Source organism: Canis lupus, chromosome X (assembly GCF_048164855.1).
Source record: "Canis lupus baileyi chromosome X, mCanLup2.hap1, whole genome shotgun sequence".
NCBI classification, from domain to species: Eukaryota; Metazoa; Chordata; class Mammalia; order Carnivora; family Canidae; genus Canis; species Canis lupus.
In genome coordinates, this window is record NC_132876.1 from 93,892,529 (window position 1) to 93,908,954 (window position 16,426).

The 16,426-nt window shown below is 36.4% G+C and overlaps 1 protein-coding gene across 5 annotated transcripts in view; it reads right to left on the minus strand.

Moving 5' to 3' along the window:
• Positions 1 to 16,426, minus strand: part of CFAP47 (cilia and flagella associated protein 47) — a 502,530-nt gene that overhangs the window by 218,558 nt on the left and 267,546 nt on the right. For 4 of the 5 annotated variants that reach the window (XR_012026084.1, XR_012026085.1, XM_072815366.1 and 1 more), the window contains 3 exons: positions 9,491 to 9,602; positions 8,512 to 8,738; positions 1,580 to 1,754 (listed from right to left, as the gene is read on the minus strand). Coding sequence is in view for 3 of the 5 variants with exons in the window: in XM_072815366.1 (XP_072671467.1) it covers positions 1,580 to 1,754; positions 8,512 to 8,738; positions 9,491 to 9,602 (514 nt within the window). In the remaining 2 variants the exon portion in view is untranslated. The remainder of the gene's footprint in view (positions 1 to 1,579; positions 1,755 to 8,511; positions 8,739 to 9,490; positions 9,603 to 16,426) is intronic. The other variant, XM_072815367.1, reaches the window with a different exon arrangement.

The window sequence follows — 16,426 nt, forward strand, 5'->3', positions numbered from 1 at the left end:
CTTCATGCTTATTTATAATTAAACAGCATCTTAATATGCCAATTTTCATCATCTTGTCCAAAGGATTTGATGCTCAAGAGTATTGAGTGAATGGCTGAATAAGTGAATTGTTTGGACCCGGAATCCTAGCTGGGCTTATACACACACAATTTTATCCAGTTATCTCAAAGGGGTTAAAAAATTATCATTATAAAATCTTCATTTAAAAATTTAATAGTACATTGAAAAGCTGGAGGTAATAAAGATTAAAAAAAAAAAAAAGACAACAATTTCACTTAAGAGCTGTCACCAGCCTGACAGCTGATGAGTTAAATATACCCTCACCGTGGTCAGGAGGATTTAAGCTTTTCTGTTTATTGTTTTGATTTTGAATGTTTAGACCGGGTGCCTACTCTCCAGCTTGTCTCAGGCTCCATCATCCTTCTTGCCTTAGACCAGACCTAATTCATAAATCCTTGTTACCTGCTTGGCCACTTAGCATTTGAATCTGGGATCTCAGATCTCCCAGGAAGGTAAAAATGGACAGATTACCCTGTATACTTGTTTTTTGTAACCACCTTTTCAGATTTAGAAACATTTTATAGTTAACACAAAGCCACAGGAAAAGAACAAAAGAAAATATAAACAAAACCTAAGTTAGCAACAATATAGAGTTATTGGAGTTATGATACATTGTGGGAACATCCCTAGTAAAGAAATTACAATCCTATTATCATCCACCAGCTTGGAAAGGAGTGCAATGAAAACAAATTAATTTTGGACACTTTTTTTTTTTTTAAGATTTTATTTATTTATTCATGAGAAACACACAGAGAGAGGCAGAGACATAGGCAGAGGTAGGAGCAGGCTCCATGCAGGGAGCCTGATGTGGGACTCGATCCCAGGACTCTGGGATCATGCCCTGAGCCAAAAGCAGACGCTTAACTGCTGAACCACCCAGGTGTCCCAATTTTGGATACTTTAAATTATTTAGTCACATTGTTTAAATTTTATTGTTTATATTTGATAATGTAAATGTACTAATATTCTATGAAATCTGGGTTAGTCTTTCCTAATTACAATAACAGAATAAAGGGGAACCAGGAGACCAAGAGTAAATATTCAGTCATTAAAGGCCCTAGTTCAGATCAAAGATAAATTACTCATAAATAACACATTGTCTCCTTTGATATGCTCTTGCCACCAACATCCCTCCTACACTTTAAAGCTAGCCAGAGCCTCAACTCCAGCACAACTCCTGTAACCAATTTCACTGTCACAGCACGACCTTAATGTTTCTCAAAGAGCACTTACTGTCTTTATCAGACAACTACTTTTTAAGAAGGAGTAATAACAGGTCTGCAAATTTCAGTGCCAGCAGTTTAGCATTTAAACACAGTACATAATTTAGATTATTGTGCTACAGTATGTTGGTTATTTATAATACAAAGTAGTCAATAATTGATATTTATGTACACTGAACTATCTCTTTAATAACATTATAAATATAGCCTATTAGTAGAGATAAGCTCTTTAAATTTTAGTATATCATAGAGCCTGGGACAGAGCTAGATATTGCAGTCCACATGTTACTGATTACCTGTTTTATTTGCAGGTTTAATTCCTCGAGAGTGGGTCAATTTAGCTTGAGTTTCTGAAATCTGAGGAATGTAGATTTTCTTGGGGATATCAAAATGTTCTGGAAGGCTCAGTTCTGCTGTGTATAAAATGGATTTAGGCTTCTTGAGCTTTGAGGTATTAAAGAGCATACAAGTCTGCAAATAAACAGAGAGTAAAATTGGAATGTAATTCTGTTAGCCTTTACCTCCAAAACACACCAAGGAAAAAAAGAGCATTATATGCATTTAAAGTCCACATTTGGGGAAAAATTCACCAAGGGATGGAATCTGTTCAATCTTTAGACACGTTATTATTTTAATTGGTGGAAGATAACACTAACATGTTTTTTAGAACCAATGGAATCATCCTTTATTAACAGATGCTCAATGTCCCAAGCTCTAATCCTTTCAGTGTTGAGGAATTCATTGCTTCAGGGAAAAACCAATTCTACTGCTGAATAGCAGCATTGAGAAAGTGCTTCCCTCCTTCAGTTGGTCCCTGTGTTCCCTGATATCTAACCCTTGAGTTCGAGTTCTTAGCAGAAGCACAGTTAGTCCTCTCTCTTTTCCTAATAACAATTTTGTGAATATATGTGTGTATATGTGTGTATGTACACATATATGTGTAGAAAATTAAGGCCTGCCTCTCCACAGACAACCAAATACATTTTTTATTTTTTCACTTTTTTCTTCCTCCCTCCCCCATCCCAAACATACCTTTTAAATAGGTTTGATATGTTTAGTCCCTTCAACCACTGCTTATAAATGTGGGTCACAATAACTCAGCAACATGCATATGCTCCTCAAGACACAATCTAGTCAACATTCTCCTTCTTAAAATGTAACACTGAAGGGAAAGCCAGTTCTCTAAGTGTGAATCAAGCAATGCAAAGCCCAAAGGTAGGCATTCATTTATATTTATCTGGATGCTCTATTGCTAACCATATAGTACAGCCCAATGGTTAGTCCAAGCACTCTTGAAGACAGACTGGCTGCATTTATAACCCAACTTTAAGTAAGTGTGGCCAGCCTATTAACCAAAGCCACAAAGTTTTCATTTGTAAAATATGGGCAACAATAGTACACCCTGCCTATATCCCTGGTATGAACATTTAAAGTGAAAACAAAAATCCAGGTCCTTGAAGCATATTTTGCATACTCAATAAATGCTGGCTATTAGTATCATTATTGTCATCATCGTCATCTTGATCATGGTCATGGTATCTTTACTCAACAAAAATAAATGTTGGTGCCATCAGCAATTTTCCTCATTCACTGGGTTTGTTATCTACAAAATCCACAGGGATTTTTTTTTTTCCCCATAAAGTAACATTTTTCAACTACTTTAGTTTGGTAATTAAAATCATGTAAATCAAAAAACTTAATTCATTTACATTCATCATCACTTGTGTTTGGTTCATTTTTCTAGTCACTGTAAACAAATTATATATTCACATTAGCAACCGGCTCTTTAACCTAAATGTGTATCATCTGCCTTTTATATCTTCAAGTCATTAAGTCATGATATATTGACATAGACCCTCTTCTTGGCAAAACTCTAGTCAGGCTCCTCCAACTCCTCTTCTCAAGTAGCCCTCAACCTTGGCCTACAATAACTACAGATTTTCAGCACAAAAAATTTTGTCTACCCCTTTCCCCCCGCCCCGACTAAGAGACTTAATTAAACAAGCACTGACATAATTTCTAACAGCTTAAGGCCATATCCCTAGGATGATCCCACTTCCCCTTAAAGTGCCTACCTGAGAGAGCTTAATACTGCCATGAGAATATACTGTTCCAGCCAAGACCCAATGACAGGTAGATAGGCCCCTAAACCCCCTCTTATTAGAGCAGTTACTTTAGAAAGCTTACTATTGTAAGTCCTTTCTCTACCTCCCTTTTTTTCTTCCACTCCCATCCATCCCTTTCTCTCTCCTTTCTGAGATGTAAGTTTTCTGCCACCCAGAGCTATTTTCTTAAGGACCTCAGAATGCAAACATTCAAGGAGATAATGATCCCAGCCAGGTAGGTACCTTGTTCTAACTTGTATCACTATCTCCAGTCATAAAGATTCCAAGTTTGTCTTCTGCTGATAAGCATCAATTAACAAATCCAGATCACACTGACCAACCCTCTCCCACTTATAAATGTCCACTTCCCTGATTCTGCCCATTATTATTAAGTTCCCAGCTCATTATCCCTCTTCACTTTCTCATCCTCCCTTTAATACTCCCAGCTCCTTCTGCATAAATTTCAGTTTAGTTCATGCTGGATCCTTCTCCCTATTGCAACAGTTACTGAATAGAGTCTATCCTCATTTCTTTATCTTTGACAGTATCAATAGATTCAGGATTCAGAGTACATTTAAATCGTACAAATACAAAAACCATTTTCTTTACCCTTCTGAATCCTCACAAAGAGATCTTTTAGGCTTCCTTTTTAAAACATATTAAATTTCAAAATTTCAATGATTTTTCCTACCATTTATCCCAGAGTATATATAGCATGGCTTTTAAAACATAAACTTGAAAAAGTTAACAGAAAATAGAAGGAAACTACCCTGTAAGTTCTGAATCTTTCCAATAACACTGAGTATATCGTTAGAGTTGATTTATTAATGGCCAGAAGAATGTGAATTCAATAAATGAGTGCTAAGTGGTAAAGTGTCAGAAACTCATGCTCCTGACAAAAGATCCTGTCTCTCACAGTATAAAGTAGATACATCATACGGCTATTACTCTATAAATATTTCAAAAATTAAAACTTCACATGGTTGTCTACCAAAAAAATTTAGTCAAATGTGTCGCTTTTCTTTGGTAGAAAAGTGATCACATATATTTGATTAGATTTAGTTCTAAACAGACTTATTTCAAGGATTATTTTAGGTTTTGTTATGTAGTTATTTTATGCTATAACTGAGTATTCTAGACTTTCATTCATTCCATTATACAATTTCCTGGTAGTAGACTAAGAAGTGAACATACGACCTGAAGACTATGCAGGAGAAGGAAAAGAGTAATGGATGAAGGGGCAAAAACCTGGGTCTATTCTTATTCTGTCACAAATCAGTGGTGTGACCTTAGGCTGCCATCCTACTATTTTGGGGTCTTGGTTTGCAGTCTGTAAGAATAAGAAGTTGGACTATGTGTCTCTCTGTGTCTTTGATTTTTTTTTTTCAGCTTTATTTTTTTAAAAAGATTATAATCATTTATTTGACAAAGAGAGAGAGGGAGCACAAGCAGGAGGAGCAGCAGGCAGAGGGAGAGGGAGAAGCAGGCTTCCTTGCTGAGCAGGGAGCCTGGCACGGGGCTCCATCTCACGACCCTGGGACCATGACCCAAGCCAAAGGCAGATAACCAACTGAGCCACCCAGGCACTCCTCTTTTTCAGCTTTAAAATACAATGATGTCTCTACCATGATATGGGTGTAACTGCCACCTGTCATTAAGGGCAACAGAAGTCTTTTTATGCCTCAGTCATTTTATTTTTTTATATTACAGGTATCATTCTACCTTTTCTACATTTCTCCATGGGGTCATTGAAATAATTTGGAAATGTGCACATAAAAACATGTTGGAAAAAATGGTATAAAATACTATATAAGGAGAGAGTATTTTTGAAGTTAATCTTGTTTACTGTTCCCCTGCAAAAATTATCAGCATTGTTGTATTTCAAGAGTGCATTGATAATTGCACTTGAAAAGAACGCTTTATGATTAGATGTATATGAGCACAATAAGGTGCATTTATGAGTTCTGATTTGCTGCAGCTGGTTTTCTTAAACTGGCACATTCAACTCTTCTCTAGCTACTTTGTAGATTTGGAAAGTTTTTGCTGAAATCGAAAAATGTGTGATATTCACAGAATTCAAAGAAGTAGTAATCTTCAGGTAAAAAAAACTTGGAATTTTTAAATTTAGGGACTATTTAAAACATTTCAATTTTAATTTTAAAGAAGTCAACATTTTTTTCATAAATGATGATGATGATGATGATGATGATGGTTGCTGTTATTTCCACCAACCAGTCAGAAGTATACACATACAGATACCCATCCTGCAAATGTGGGAGATAAACAAGGATAAGTAAACAAGATGACTGTGACTGAAAAATCAGGCTATGAGGCAAGCTGGATAGACACAAAGACCTCAGGCTTACAATGTTATTTGTCTGTGTGGGCACATGTTCAATTCAATTAAACAGTGACAGAGCACCTGTCACACACAAGACAATAAGGGCTAAACAAAAAACACATAACAAAGATTTTTAATTTCATGGCACTTGTAATCCTAGAGAAGCAGGGAAATATAAAAATAAATATTATACAAAACATAGTTTGATAAATACAATAATAAACACAGAGTGTGCTGGATTCCAGAGAAAGCTAAAAGAAGGAGAAAAACAAACTATATACATGCATAAATAATAGAAAGGGAATCCACTGAAAAAATCCATCTCCTTCTAGCATTTCTCATTTAAATAAAATGTTTTGATAAGAGGTAAGAATGAAGAAGCTCAATTTTTTCTTTTTTTAAGGTTTACTTATTTGAGAGAGAGAGAGAGACAGCAGGGGGAGGTGCAAAAAGAGACGGAGAGAGAGAATCTCAAGTAGACTTCCTGCTGAGCACAGAGCCCAAGAAGGGGGCTTGATCCCATGACCCTGAGATCATGACCTGAGCCAAAATCAAGGGTCGGGACACTTAACCGACTGAGCCACCCAGCACCCCTAAGGAAAACAAATTTAAAAGGAAAGAGAGATGGGATGCCTGGGTGTCTCAGCAGTTAAACATCTGCCTTCAGCTCAGGGCATGATCACGGAGTCCAGGGATCGAGTCCCACATCGGGCTCCCTGCATGAAGCCTGCTTCTCCTCCCTCTGCCTAGGTCTCTGCCTCTCTCTGTGTCTCTCATGAATAAATAAAATCTTAAAAAAAAAAATGGAAAGAGAGACAGCAAGAGAGTGTACTATGATAGGGTTAAGGTTTGAAAAGGTCACATATCAAATATTTCTATTGTAATTCTATACTGAAAGTTGGATAAAAACCTTCCCAAATTCACTGCTCTGTAATAGAAGTAACCATGTTGGTATGAACTGAAGAGAGCCATCAGCTTCTTGAATGCATAGTGCAGATGGGTCATTCCAGGGGGCATCAGAGACTTGGGCCTTGATATTTTTGAGCTAATCAGAACTTAAAAGTCCAGGTCATCCATAAGATATCATCATTAAATGTTAGATATTTGTGCTTAGACTGTACTGATTCTAGCATTCTAACAAAAAAAGAAATCATCCCTATGATGCTGAGTATTTTGTTGTAATATATATAAGGTAATATATGAAGGTAAATCTCAAACAAGGATGAAAACATTTACCGTTTGTTCCTACACTGATCAAAGATTTATTGACTACCTTTGGCATAGCATACTTTTCTAGGCACTGGTGACATGAGAGTTAACTGAACAAATATCTTCTCACAAATTCCCTTGCTGGAGATAGATAATGAGTAAACAAACAAATATATTACTCTCAGGTGGTAAATGCTATCTACAGAGAAAGTGGAAGGATATTTAGCATTTGGAAAGCACCTGGTAGAAGTGAGTAATTCTTTTAAAAAAAAATACAAAAAGTACAAGCATACCTCATTGGTAGCATTCTAGCAGGCCTGAAGTAATTGAGGGAAGTAATCTCTAATATCTAGGGAAAACTCACCACAGAAGTGCACAGGGCATGGGGAGCATGCCTTGGGATTTTTAGATGAGGAAGGAGGCCTGTGCTGAGGAAGTGACATGAATGAATGGGCTCCAGTGGAGAAGGTGAGATCAGGGAAGGGATGGGACTGACTGGGAGGGTCATGAGGACCGTCCCAAGGATGTTGGGGTTTATTCTGAATGAGCTGGAAAGCCAAGAGAGGAATCTGTGCAGGGGAGCAACCTGACCAGGTTTACATTTTAAAAGAATCACTTTGGTGGCTCTGTGAGATTAGACTGTACCTTACTTCATTTATACAATGGAGTTCAAGATATAATAATAGAATCAATAGTAATAGTAGTAACAAGAACAACAATGCTGCATATATAGAGAACACTTATTTATATACTAGGTAATGTGGTAAGCATTTTACATAATTATCTCACTTAGCTTCCATCAATTACCAGTATCTTTGGATTAAAAATTTTAAAAAATGAAGATTGATGATTTTGAAGTAACCAGCCCACATTCACACAGGTAGACAGTGTCAGAGTCTGGATTCTTAACCTGGTAGTCTGACCCCAGGGATGAGCCTTTCTGGATGCACAGACTATCTTAGACAACTTTTAGAACCTATCCCTCTTCACTCCCTTCCAGAGATTTATATTTAATTGTTCTAGAGCAGGGCCGGACACTACTATTACTTTAAGTTCTCCAGGGCATTCTAATGTACAGTCAGAACTGGAGGCAACTGGGGATTCAGTGGCCACACTGTAATGCCTAAATGTACTAGTATCCTAAGTCACCACTAATTTAGTTATCACTACTAAAATTAGCAGTCATGCTAACATTCGTAGAACACTTTGTTTCAGACTTATTATTTAATGAGGTAGAAAGAAAAAAGTTACTGAGCTTTTTTGAGAAAACCAGCATTCATCATTTTCCCATGTAAAAATGTTACAACTAAGTAACAACTCTGCATCATTTTATTTATTTTATTTTAAGATTTTATTTATTTATTCATGAGATATACAGACAAGAGAGGCAGAGACCTAGGCAGAGGGAGAAGCAGGCTCCCTGTGGGAAGCCCAATGTGGGACTCAATCCCAGGACCCAGGGATCATGAACTGAGCTAAAGGCGGACACACAACTACTGAGCCATCTAGGTGCCCCTCTGCATCATTTTAAAAAGAGAATAGTTTATGTGCATCACCTGCCCTGCATTCTCACCTCAATCTTGGTCAGCCCCAGGAGCGCGACGGCCACACGAACACTACTGCTTTCCAGAGTACCTGTGATCAACCGTCGCTCATACTCTATATCTGACATCTGCTGCTGTGCTGCAAACGCCAAAGCTTTTTCCTTGGCTTCATTCGTCAGTGGCAACTTAAGGTCCACATCCAAGATTTGACGGAGCTCACATTTCAAATACAGAACTGGATTTTCCTTACTAAGCGCTAGGGGAAGCAAAAGCATTCATGACTGCAATGATCATTTATGCCCTTGACAAGCTATCCAGAATGGACTTGGAAGGTTTGAAATACAGAACTGTAGCTGTGGTCTTTATCAACCAGAGTAACATGGGTAACTCATTTAGAGTAGTTCTGATTCAGTAATTCAAGAAGAGTAAGTCTTCTGGAATTAAAGGTATTTTGCCAGCATTCTCTAAAAAGAATGCTCAAAAGAACTCAAAGGATTCTTTTGTAGAAATATTAAGTTTTTAAGTTCAAACATTAAGTGATCATTGTGCTATCAGTGATTAGAAGGTAAGGGAAGTAGAAATAAATGTGAAGACATCTGTTGGGGACCGGCAAGAACTGGCATTTTCTTTCACTAACAACCTAACACTTCAGAATGTAGGGTAAAGTTCAGGTAATATATTACAATATATAGAATTTGAGAGCATAGCCATTTCTCAATTATTTGGGAAACTGAAAATTTGCTGAGTAAATATTTTGAATGCCACATTTTAATATTTAACAGAAGAATGAAAAATAAGGATTTAAAGAAAAGCACCACTGACATTGTTTTCATTGTTAAACTGGTGCTCTACTCCATGAATGTTGACATAATAAAGTTAAAGGGAGCCTTCCAAAAGACTTCCCAGTTTTTACTGGGAAAAATTTGCTGTGAGTACGCTTGGACGACTCCATGAGGAACAGCACCGTCCTTAACATTTTAAATGAAATAAAACATATGTTTACTCTACCTTCCTCTGGAGAACTGCTGTAGTCAAGTGGAGCTGAAGAATCCTTTGGGAGAAAGGAGGAAGGCAAGGGGATCATGCCTTTTCCTTCCACAATGTAAATTAATTCTCCAATCTAAAACACAACCACACAATGATATTAAATTTCAAAAGCCCAGAAAAAATCAGGATAAATCTTTCTGCTTTGAGAACAATCTGTATGCTATAAAAACATCCATGCATTGTGCATTGCTAAGCAACTGTAAGCCCTAAATGAGGAGTGAAAGGTAAGGCTTAAATATAGCCCTCCCACAGTGTGGAGGAAACTTTGTATGCATCCAGAGCAGGGAGGCCTATTAAGAAGGCCCCAGGATGGCACTGACAGCAATTGATCTTTGCAGCTGTAAATATCCTTGGTAGACTGCTAGCTTAAATCACATAAACAATCAAGGAAGAAAATATTTTTTCCTTCGTTCTGTAATTTATTGTTGGAGAGAAGTAACATCACTTTTGCATGTCTGAGTTCTCAAGTGTTGATATTTTAAAGTGTAGTTTTTTTTTTTTTTAAGTGAGCATATGAGAATCTGTAGATCTTTTAGAATAAGTAATTAGGCAAGAAATACAAAAGAGTAAACAGAAAGAGTAAAAATAAAAGTGGGGTCAATGCAAGGGCAGCAACACAATATGGGGAAAGATCAGTAGAGGTCAACATGCTCGGTTTCAATTCTAGTACTGCCATTTACTAGCTACTAAGCCTCCGGTAAATTTAGTAAATCTCTGACTTTCAGTTTTGGCCTCTGTAAAATGGGATGATCAAAAAAAAAAAAAAAAAAAAAACCAAACCAAAACCCAGTTCCTTTTAGAAATCTAGAGATTAAATGAAAAGGAAGGGGACAGAGGGAGTCTCTAAAGACATATGATCCAATTGGATGAATATTATTTAAATCTTGATTCTGAAGGGAAGGAGAAAATGTCACCCCAGAATATGCCGCTTTGCTATATTAATAATTTTGAAATGTAGGCACTTAAAAGACAGCAAATGCAAGGAGAGGCTTTCTTGAACTTGCCTTATCTGCCTAAAGACAGATCCTCCAAAAGAAACTCAAATATCATAAATTCCCTCCTTGTGGATTTCACAAACCAAGGACTGACTCTTATCAGAAGGAGCCTGAAAGTTGATACTGTACACCAAACTTTATCACAAAGTATCAGGTGTCCTGTCTATTCTTCTAAGGGCCCATTCATCTTTCCTAAAAATCATTTACTCTCCTCTAAGTGGCCAATGTCCCTTTTTCCCTTTTCTCTCTTAAGATGGTATTGAGCCTGAATTCTAAGCTACCTTGAGGAATTCCTCATTTTCCCTTGGGTACCTCTCATGTCTATAGGAAGTATACATGTTAATAAATGTGTATTTTTTTCTTGTTAATCTGTCTTTTATTACAGGAGACTCAACCAATAATTCAGAAGGGTAGAGGAAAAATAATTTTTCCTCCCCTACAATTTGAACAAAGACACTTAAAAAGAAATGACAGAAAAAATGTACAAACAATCATGAGATAATCAGGAAATACAAACAATGCCTGGTTGTTTGATGTTAAGAAAAAAAACTTTACAATATTTTTAGTAATATCAGTATCAATGTTATGTCAAAAAACCAAAGTCTTCTTGTTGTAGAGATTCTTACTAAATGATCTGTGGAAAAAATTATGTGATGATTGGGATTTGCTTCATTATAATGATGTAACAAGTTAGGCCATGCACTGTTGAAGCTGGGAAGAGAGTACAGGGGAGATTAATTGCAGTTTTTGTTTACAGAATGGTATTTTATATTTTCCATAAGAAAGTCTTAAAAATGCTTATTTATATCTTAAGAAGTAGAATCATAGTAAAGCTGTAGCAAAGACTAAACAAGGTAACACATATGAGGAACCCAACCCTTTGCCTGGCACTTAGTAGGCACATAAGAGAGATCCATTTAAATGGAGAGGAATCATTTTTTGAGAGCAAGGCTTCCCAAACTTTCATGACATATAAATCATTTGAAGATATGGTTTAAATACAGGTCTGACTGAAGAGATCTAGATTAGGGCCAAGACTTGGAGGATTAATGCAAAAGAGCACTGGCAAATCTAGTGCTAAGCCATGCAATGGAGAATCTTCTGCCAGAATGACCTTGTGAAAGGCATGTAACTAACTACTGGGAAAGCAAAAGGAAACAAACTTAGCTTCCAAGCTGGGATGGTAACTAGTTTGAACTGCCCCACCATCTTAAAACAATGTTAACTGTATGCTTGAGAGACTATTCCAGAGACAGAACACATAAATTATATAAAAGGAAATTAATCACATAACAAAAATACATAACCTAAGATATTGTAAATATCCTAGATAACATATGAAATGGCAAAAACTGAAAATTAATCTAGAAGTTATAAGAATAAACAATTTCTGATCACGAAGTCAATTTATTTATAGCTACCCTATAAATAAAAACACTGATTGAGATTTGTTTACAATAAGGTTAATGGTCATCTACTCTCATATGATCATGTTCCACAGAATTTTATTAATTATAACCCACAATTATCTTCAGTTTATGCTGAAAAAAGAAGTATGGAAAACTTTGAATATTTTAAATTGTTTAGCAAAGGGCAGCCTGGGTGGCTCAGCGTTTTAGCGCTGCCTTTGGCCCTGGGCGTGATCCTGGAGACCTGGGATTGAGTCCCACGTCAGGCTCCCTGCATGGAGCCTGCTTCTCCCTCTGCCTGTCTCTGCCTCTCTCTCTCTGTCTCTCTGTCTCTCTCTCTCTCTGTGTGTCTCTCATGAATAAATAAATAAAATCTTAAAAAAAATATTTAGCATTTAAATCCATACAGTCTGGGTAATAAACAGTACATTACATAAAATTTTCATATAGTACTTTTTCCTAAGCAACCTTGTACTCTGCAAACATAAATCCAAGCTAGCCATCTGAAATGTGTTTTCTGTGTGTGCATGTTTTACTACAAATACAACGGGTATTTGTATTTGTAGCATTGAGTGATCAATACTAATGACATGGAATTTTCGATGATAATTGAAGTACTCAACAAAGACCAGGGAAAATATATTAAGTTTTTACTTTTATTTTACTTTTTTCTCATTTTTATTTTTATCTAAAGAAAAATCAGTTGTTTTACCCAAAACATAATATTCATAAGAAATCAGACTTGGTGAGTGTAGAGTTGCCAAAATTACACTTTTTCTTAAAAGTGTGCCTGAATGAAACCTGATCTATAGCTTGTCTTCTCAATCAAAATGAATACCAACTCATGGGAGTTGATACAAAAGCAAACTGCTATTTGCCAGGGTATTTCCCTTAAATATACATTATAAAAAAGCCTCCTAGCCATGGATTAGTCAACTAAAATATCAGTAACTAAAACTCCACTCAATTCCATTTAATTCCACCTCTTACACAGACGATATATTATCATTTCTCAAAAAATTATTTTGTCTAACTTGTTCATTTTCAGTGTTCTTTTTCATTAAAAAGAAACTTAATTGAAAATAATGCCTGTGTCAGAAAATTGTTCAGGAAAATCAACTGTGGTATCATCTAATTATTTCCCTCTACTTTTCTTGCAATAAAATCAGACCAGGAAAGGAATAAAAAAGCAATAAAGAACTCCCTTAAAGCAGAGAAGTCCCTTACATTCCAAGTCTGGAAGCTATGACAAGAGAAATGAAATTATCTGACACATAACAGATACTTGTCAATGTGAGCTATTCTAATAGGCTATTAAATTTCCTTTCTGCCCTTAATTTCATATTTTACAGCCAGGATGTTTACTTGGATTTTGATTATATTTTCCAGAAAGATGCCAAAGCCCATTGTCCATTGTAAGAAACTCTCACAAAAGATATTTTGTTCTTCCTGTGTATCTAGTTAAGTGTAGTCCTCAGATAAGACAGTTGCACACAAATTTACAAGACCAGCTGTTAACGACCTAGAAATGAGGAACACAAACAATGAATCGGCAGAAAAATTTTAATCCCAGCTCTGTTACTAATTAGCTGGGTAACCTTGGACATGTCATGGGTACCCTCCAGACACAAATAACCTTAATCTTAAAAAAAAAAAAAAAAAAAAAAAAAGGCATTTTAGATAGAAAATCCCCATGTTGTTTCATAGGTCTTCAAATTCTACTTATTTTTTAATCTTGGGCCTAGACTTTGCTGTTTTGTGATTTATTTGTTTAAACTAGCTGAGCAATATTATATTATTTTGATGGCTAAACAGGCATGTGAGAGCTAAGCTAAAATTCTAAAATGTTAAATTCCATACACTAGAGAGAGATCATTAATCACTGTAGGTGGCTATTTGGCATTGGCATAATTATGATGTGAAACTGACCAGTAAGAATAATTGCTGTTCTTTTAAAATATGATCTTTCATAGAATGAGTGTTCTAGGAGACTCAGGGTGAACAGAAAATATATAAAGAGATTTGTAAGCTTGCACTAAAATGTTCAACTTTCTTAACACAATTTATTTTTTAAAGACTTAGTTATTTATTTGAGAGAGAGAGAGAGAAAGAAAATCCTTAAGCAGACTCTGCTGAACAGGGAGCCAGAGGCTGGGGATCAATCCTAGGACCCTGAGATCATGACCTGAGCCAAAATCAAGAGTCAGATGCTGCCGGGAGACCTGCACCCTGATGTTTATAGCAGCAATGTCCACAATAGCCAAACTGTGGAAGGAGCCTCGGTGTCCATCGAAAGATGAATGGATAAAGAAGATGTGGTTTATGTATACAAAGGAATATTCCTCAGCCATTAGAAACGACAAATACCCACCATTTGCTTCGACGTGGATGGAACTGGAGGGTATTATGCTGAGTGAAGTCAGTCAATCGGAGAAGGACAAACATTGTATGTTCTCATTCATTTGGGGAATATAAATAATAGTGAAAGGGAATATAAGGGAAGGGAGAAGAAATGTGTGGGAAATATCAGAAAGGGAGACAGAACATAAAGACTCCTAACTCTGGGAAATGAACTAGGGGTGGTGGAAGGGGAGGAGGGCGGGGGGTGGGGGTGAATGGGTGACGGGCACTGAGGGGGGGCACTTGACGGGATGAGCACTGGGTGTTATTCTGTATGTTGGTAAATTGAACACCAATAAAAAATAAATTTATTATATATATATAAAAAAAAGAGTCAGATGCTTAAGTGACTGAGCCACACGGGTGCCCCTAACTCAGTCTTAATTGCCCGAGAGATTATTCCACAGACATTTTGAGAAAGCAACATATACTTAAATGCCATAAAACATGAATCATTTATTAAAATGTATGGCATACTGTCGGAAAACATCTCATCAAATAACAGAAAGCTGGGCTTAGGATCCAGAAGTTACTGTGGCAATGAGACTAGCAATCTCTCTTTGTCTTTTTCACCATATTTCTCAGAACAGTTTCTATTCGATTTTTTTGCCATCAGTTTGTTCTGCACATAAATGAAACTTTGCTTCAAGTGTGAACATCATGCAAACTGTCATTAAGATTGATCTTTGTATCAACATTCATCTTTGTGGTTCTCTCTTGTTCTCTTGCTCCTTCCCCCAAATCCAACATCATCACCTCTTCTTTTTTTTTTTTTTTTTTTCATTACCTCTTCTTTCACCGTTGCTTTTCACATCCTTCTGTCTGTCTTTACTGCTGGTATGCAAAAACCAGAAGGCAGTAGAGAATGGAGGTGTGTGGAGTAGTATCATAGACTACAAGAGTCTCTGAGCCCATCTCTTGGTCTCCAGTCTCTTTCTCCAACTCTTAATCTATTCTCTGTTTTGGCTTCAGAGACACTTTCTCAAACAAAGATGAAATCAGGTCATGTCTATGCTCAATCCCTTCCTGCTTTTGATAACAATAATTATAATAATATAATTGTTATTCAGCTAAAAATTTCACTGCCCTCCTCATTATCAGTCTGCCTTATCCATCCAATCAATTTTCTGTCACTTCCAACAAACTTCTCTCAGAATAGGCAATTCAAGTGTGAAATTTCATGCTCAGCTGCTTGCCTCATGTTCTCAGAATCTTCTCCTGAGCACACTTCTCCCCTGCCCAAACTCTGCTTTACTAGCAAATTTCCACTCATCCTCTTAACTAAATTCCTCTCTGAGTCAATTATCCTTGCCTTTGCTATCATATAGAAATGCATTCTTCCCTCTATTCTAGAAATGGTCACAATCTGGCTCTGTTATAGAATTGGTGGATATGTTTCATGTATGCAAGCATGCCTTCTCCATGAAATGTGATTCCCCTGAGTTCAAGCTTCATTTCCTTTCTGTGTTCACTCTCTATATGCCTACAAAATTGGCTTTATACTCTTGGTGAATCAAATTGTACTGGGAGAAGTGAACACAATAATACAATGAAATTATTGAGAATATGGCTTGAGGCTGTTAAATTTTAAAACTTGCAAGAGTCATACTCCATATTCTATAGTTTCCTTCATGAATGACGGAGTTCCAGACTAGCAGCTATCAGATAAATAATTTATGGACATCAAATTCACAGCTTAGTGATTATAGTCAATAATACTATGTTAAAAATGTTGAACTTTCTAAGGGACTAGATCTTAATTGTTCTCCACACAACAAAGAAACAATAATTGTGTGATGTGACAAAGGTGTTAGCTAACACTATTGTAGTAATCACATTGCAATATATGAATGTATCAAACCAACATGTTGCATAGTTCAAAGTTATACAATGTTATCTGTCAGTTATATCTCAATTTAAAAAAAGGTTCATAAAATTAACATGGATTTGGGAAAATAGGTATTGTTCCCTTGTATTCTAAATGTCATTTGAAAGGATATCCCCTGGGGCTAAAATATTGGTATCCCAGAGGCATGCGGAATCTTTACAGACTAACTGGTAGGATCATTGATTAGAAACCCAGAGGATAATTC